At 43.2% G+C, this 6000-nt stretch overlaps 1 protein-coding gene across 2 annotated transcripts in view; it reads right to left on the bottom strand.

The window, feature by feature from the left end:
- vaspb (vasodilator stimulated phosphoprotein b) overlaps positions 1 to 6000 on the bottom strand; it is a 56731-nt gene that overhangs the window by 7659 nt on the left and 43072 nt on the right. The window contains exons 6-12 of one of the 2 annotated variants that reach the window (XM_037678122.1): positions 4851 to 5140; positions 2508 to 2632; positions 2302 to 2353; positions 2119 to 2140; positions 1969 to 2008; positions 1690 to 1746; positions 1131 to 1194 (exon numbers count right to left, since the gene is read on the bottom strand). In XM_037678122.1, coding sequence (XP_037534050.1) covers positions 1131 to 1194; positions 1690 to 1746; positions 1969 to 2008; positions 2119 to 2140; positions 2302 to 2353; positions 2508 to 2632; positions 4851 to 5140 — 650 coding nt within the window. The remainder of the gene's footprint in view (positions 1 to 1130; positions 1195 to 1689; positions 1747 to 1968; positions 2009 to 2118; positions 2141 to 2301; positions 2354 to 2507; positions 2633 to 4850; positions 5141 to 6000) is intronic. The other variant, XM_037678123.1, reaches the window with a different exon arrangement.

The following is a 6000-nucleotide window of genomic DNA, read 5'->3' as shown; positions in this document are numbered from 1 at the left end:
CCGATGCGAAACGAGGTGGGATGGGGTGAGCATTCACTCAGCCCCCCTCCACCTACACTACGCTCCCCAGGAGGGAAAGAGCAGCGGGGCTGCAGCTGAGCACGCCTTGCCCCGGAGGAACCATCCGGTTCGCCCCGAGGGTCGGCGATAAGAGGAAAAACACAAGATGGCGTTGTCCAGCGTGTAGTGACCTGTCACTGGGAAATGTTCCACGACGCTTACCTTGGAATAAGACTGCTGTCATCTTCTCCTCGGGGAGGAGAACTCACCGGACGACCGGAGGTCGACTGCCGGGCCAAGCATCTTTCGCAAAGGTTGGTCATTTACACAATTTATCTTCTTTGTTCTTCTGACAGTGCTATATTAGCTCGCTGAAGAAAAAATGGGAGCCGATTTCCCGCTCTTAACGTAATTTATACGGACCGGGTGGGGCCCACACAGCAGGTGGGCGTGGACTAATTTTTTTCAGTGCTTATGCTCTGCATAACGGGATAAACCCATCAGCGACAGCCTTAAAGGGCGAAGCCTATATGAAATAGAACATCAGGATTCTAAATATATTCATTATTAAAATGTAATGAAAAGCTTTACAACTGTAAATTATTAGAAAACAAGTCTTACGAGGACTCTTAGGAAAAGGTATGCACATCTTTGTAGCTCAAAGTCACGTTCCCGCCAGTTTATATGAGCATCCTACAACATTCTTGCATATATTTGAAGGAATGTCCATCAATTATATTTACCAGCTTATATGAAATAAAAGCAAAAATAATCTACTTCACTTGTTTGTTTTTCACAACACGTTATTTGTTTTCCAACCAAAAATAGAGGTTTAACATCACGACGACTGAGAATTTATTGTAATTGTTGTTAGTGCAGAAAAACCTTTGACTGCAGCCCGACTTGCTGACCCTTTTTGACGGCGTACTCATAGTTTTTTTATTTCACTGTACAATAGTGCTGCAATTTTAATTTCCCTGAAGGAATCTTCCCCAAGGGATCAATAAAGTTCTTTGTAATCTAATCATATTAGATTTTGGGAATCATTTCCATTTCGGTGCATGTAATCACGCTCTTTCAAGCGCAGCATTTCTGAAGAACTGTACGAGCCGAGTGCGCTAGAAACGTACCTGTTTCATTTTCTCTAAATCCGAGTCCTCAGATCCATCACTGTTAATACCTGGACCCTTTGCCCTGTGAGAGTACGAGACACACACATAAATACAAAAAATGTCACGTCAGTGTGCAACAACAAGAAAAGCTCCATCGTGTTAATGAAGTTAAGGAATTAAGGAACAGTGAACAGAAAAAGAAAAAAAAAAAAAAGAAAAAGATAAAGGTGCAGATCAAAAACTCATATGAGTGCCATTTAGAAATATTGTTTTATTTACCAGCAGTTTTTACTGCTTGTCTTTCATAATAGCTGTGTATAAACTAGCTGAGTTCAGAATGAGGTTCAGCAGAAAAATAAGAATGAATCACAGCAAGACTCCATCTTGGAACAAACATCCTGATAAAACATGTCCCTTGGGTCCACATGCACGTCACCCTCTATCCCATTAGATGGAGCTATCAGATGTCAGTTTTGCTACTATAAGACATAGGTTGTGGCAACGCTGAGCTGGTGGAGGATAACAGAACAGCACAAGAAGCTGCGGTCACAGAGAAGTTGGACAGCAGTCTGTATACCTTAACACTTGGGACAATGAGGGAGTGCTGTCCATGCTCTTGGGGATGGAGTTATTCCTGTTAGTAAAACACACACACTCTCCATTTAGAATGAAACTAAACAATGTTCCCACAAAAGCACGTTGTCCTCAGGTGAAGAGAGACTTGGGTGCGACAACATCAAAATTACAAAACGCACACCATGATGGAGAACTAGTGAGGTGAGTTCAAACACAAGACACCTGTCGGTTACAGATTTACTGATGGAGGCAGCACAAATACACACAAGTCAAATGTTACCTGACCATGGAGCCTTTCTCCCAAGGTTTTCTTAGCGTATCTAAGAGTTGAATATATAAAAACATGAGCGACTCATTTTACATTTAAAGAGATATATTCAGTATCAGGAAGAACGTGGGCGTGATGCAAACAAAACGGCTCAGTTCTCACCACTTTGAGACTCTGAATCATCCTGTGCAGAAGAAAAAAAAAAACAACTATAAAAACAGACTCACTCTCAGCCATTTCTATTCTTTAAACTTTTAACTGTCTGCTAAATAAATTCATTGCCTCTTTTATTTCAACTGCATAGAGTTACTTAAAAATAATGCAACCCAAAAAGCAGACACCTACGTTCTCTTGCGTCTTAACGGGTGCCTTCTCGCCACTGTTTGCAGCTTTTCTCCTGGTGGGTAAAAATTACTTCATGATATCAAGATGAAGAATTTAAGGCTTTGAAACAATTAAGAATAACCAGTAAGCGTCATAATTCCATTAAGAGAGAGGCTGGAGCATAATTAAAGATTGTAACTGGGTATGTGACTGCAAGCTTTACCCACCTTCGCGCCAAGATGGCACTCATCTCCCCCATTAACCCTCCTCCTCCCCCTCCACCGATAGACGAGTTGCTGCTGCGACAGGGGTCGTTTCTGGCCACTGGAGGTGCAGGGGCTGGATCCTCCTGCTGTGAGCAACAACCGGTGAATACATGGAGGGTAATATCATACAAGAGTCCTAAAAGTGTATGCAGCTGCAACTGTATCAATGCAACAATAAAACATCAACGATAAAATTAGAAAATCACTCAACAGAATCAGTTATTGGACAGCAAACATTTTGACTTGTGACAGCAGAGTTAGCATATGGCTACAGAACATTTAGGTCAGGCAACTCAGAGATTCACATGTTGTGATCAACAGTTGCCTCTGAATCAGAATAAGAATAAGATTTATTATCATTGTACCGGGATACAGTGAGATTATGTTTGTAGTCGTCCAAAAGATAGGCGGAGTGCACATTGCTGCTGCTATAATAGCACGTCTCCTTATTCTTTATCAGAATACTTTTAGATAGAAAAAGGGAGCCATGAGGGTGGATAGTGGTACTACAAAAAGATCTCTTCACATCTTGTCCTATCAGGACATGATTTGAGACATCAAAAACTCTACCAGCACATTTATAAACACATTACATATGGATTTGACATCAAGACGTTGAGATTTGTCCATGAAGCACTTCCAGATAGGCCACAGTCCTGGTGTTGTTGTTCAGCTAGCAGTTCTGATAAGCCTACACAGAAGTTCTCAGAAGGGTGGGGGTTGCGATATACAAAGCTTTTTCCCTAGTACCCATGTTCCAGGAGGAATTTGATAGTCGGCTCGTATCCGAGGCCAAACGGGGGAGTCAGACTCAGATGAGCCACAATTGTTGATTTTCTTCAGGCAGACTGTTTTTTTCTTGTCAGCCTTGAGTTCTGCTGGAACTTTCCCAATCCAAAATGGCCATATGTATGGGTATTTCACTGATCTGTGTTAAGAGCCTTTCTCAAGGTCGATCCCAACATACTGGCGAGTCCTAGGAGCCGCAGGTGGCCTGTGATTCTCACAAATCGCCTCCATCTTATGGTTTAGCTTGTAAATCAGTTGATTTTGAGTCCTCATAGCATGAATCAAACCTTCGCACTGACTCGGAAGCTTTGCCATGGCCGAAACTGCTGCCGATGTCTTCTTCAAAAGTTGATAAAACACATCCTCACCGATGCCAAAGTAGGTGTCGAATAGACTAGTCGACTAGTTGCTTCTAGGGCATCTCGCGAGTTTTAAAATTTCACGTCGCCTAGTTGCAGTCGGTGGGTGTGCCACGTGATCAACTGGGCTGCTGGCTACAAAACGGATTCTTCCAAGCAGATGGAAGCAGGCAAAGTCTTCCCAAACGGGTAGAAATTCATCAACAGTGTGGAAGTATTTCTCTAAAGATGATGTTGTAACTAGTTTTATTTTATTTAATCCACTAAAAAAAAAACAAAAAAAAACAGGGGTGCGCTCCATCAGCGAATCCACCACTGCGCACCCCACCGTGTGTGTATTAGTTGCTGTACACAGCGCCGGTGTGCACCACCGCCGGTGGATAGTTTTTATTTTTATTTAATCCACTAAATAAAATAAAAACAGGGGTGCGCACCACCAGAGAATCCACCACTGCCGCGGTGGTTTATTTTATTTAGTGGATTAAATAAAATAAAACTAACTTTTGAAACTTAATAATAGTTTTGGTTTTCCTGTTACTTATTTGCAGTATGATAAATGGTAGGTGCATAAATATACACTCCCAATGTTTTGTTGTCATTTTTTTTTTGTTAATAATAAATGACGATTACGGTATTTTTTATTTTTTTCTGCGTCTTGTTCTTATGACATCATTAACTAGTCAACGTCGACTAGAATATTATCATGTTAATGTCGACTTTAAAAAAAAGTAGTTGTTCAACCCCTATGCCAAAGATAAAAAAAACGCTATCATAAATCCAAAATTAAAATGTCTTCGGCGTCCTCCTGAGACAGAACTGAGAGACACAGCAGCTGCCAAACTCCCGACGGATCTCAGATGCACCCTGCAGCGTGAGTCTCAGCCGGACAAGAGGGTTCTCCAGGACCCTGTCGTTTTGTTGAAAAGATTTTGTCGATTGTGTTGGAAGTCCAGCTCACCAGATCAATAATGGTATTTTTCATTCAGGAGATGTATACCAGGAGCTCCAAGACATACAGAGAACAAAAGCAGGAGGAAGAGGAGAACAGGGGGAGGGAGAGCAGAGTGAGGCATCCATCTTGAGCGAGAGCCAGAGGAGAAAGTCTGCCGTGCAGAAGAAAAAACAAGCACTTTTAGAAAAGTTGCCAAAAACTTACCTTGGACACCTTTCGCAGTTTAGCCCCCGCCAGGGCAGCTGCCAAGCCCCCAGCTCCTCCTCCACCACCATCACCACCAATGCCATCTCCTCCTCCACTTGGAATTGGCAGAGGTGGGGCTGGAGGGGGTCCTGCGGAAGGAGGTCCTGCAGGAGGAGGTCCTGGAGGAGGAGGGATGACGGCAGCTGGAGGAGGGCATGGGGGTGGTGGAGGAGCTGGGGGAGCTGGGGGAGCTGGAGGTGGAGCAGGGGCTGCAGGGGCTGCAGGGACTGCAGGGGCCAGTGGTGGAGCTGCAGGAATATAGAATGAAGAGGAGAAAAGGGGCCATCACTAACCATTAAAAACTTCTCCGGGAGAAGTATCAACATTTATGTGGTGACAGTATGACAGAATACACTCTAGGTAGAAAATGAAATCAATAAAATAAAAGTGGTTGAACTCGAGGTTTGGTGAGACCACCAGTAATGTGTTATGTATTGTCATCATTCTATGTTCCCATACAATGGTGAATTTGTCTCTCTGCATTTAACCCATCCACCCCAGGTGGAGCGGCAGCTATTGAAAGCACCCGGGAAGCAATGGGGGATAGAGTGTCCTGCTCAGAGACACAAGATGTGCAATGACTGGGGATCGAACCTGGGACTTTATTGGAAACATGTCTCAAAGGTGGCATTTGGTAACTTCTGTGACTTGATCAAAACAATCGTTAGGAGTATTCTCCTTATATCTGGCTGCCCCTAACGTTATCCATAAACGGCGTCTCTCTCTCTCTCTCTCTCTTGAAGGAACCACCCGCCACAATAATCATGGCATGTAAAAAAATTAATAAATGTTAGTACATTTGTTCATGCATGCCAGTAATTCTGTGAGGCAGGGGAGAAATCACATTTCGGCTGCTTTAGTTCTTTGGATTAAAAATGAGCAAGTTTTGCCACCGTTCTTATCCTGTTTACCAAGGTCAGAGGGCCAAGTTTTATAAATCACAGTTCACAACTGCACAGGATTTCCCCTAGTGACTTACCATGGGAGGGTGCTCATTAAAGACTTGACATTAAAGACCACAAAGTCAAAGACTTCATGGGGTGGGTGGGTGTGGGTAGGCAGGGTGCCCTCCTTGAATGATATAGGGGTAATATTATGGTGAAATTTA

The sequence above is a fragment of the Nematolebias whitei genome, chromosome 6, assembly GCF_014905685.2.
Source record: "Nematolebias whitei isolate Nwh7 chromosome 6, NemWhi1, whole genome shotgun sequence".
NCBI classification, from domain to species: domain Eukaryota; kingdom Metazoa; phylum Chordata; class Actinopteri; order Cyprinodontiformes; family Rivulidae; genus Nematolebias; species Nematolebias whitei.
The sequence above is the reverse complement of the archived record's forward strand: the minus strand, read 5'-3'. Positions and strand labels throughout refer to the sequence as shown.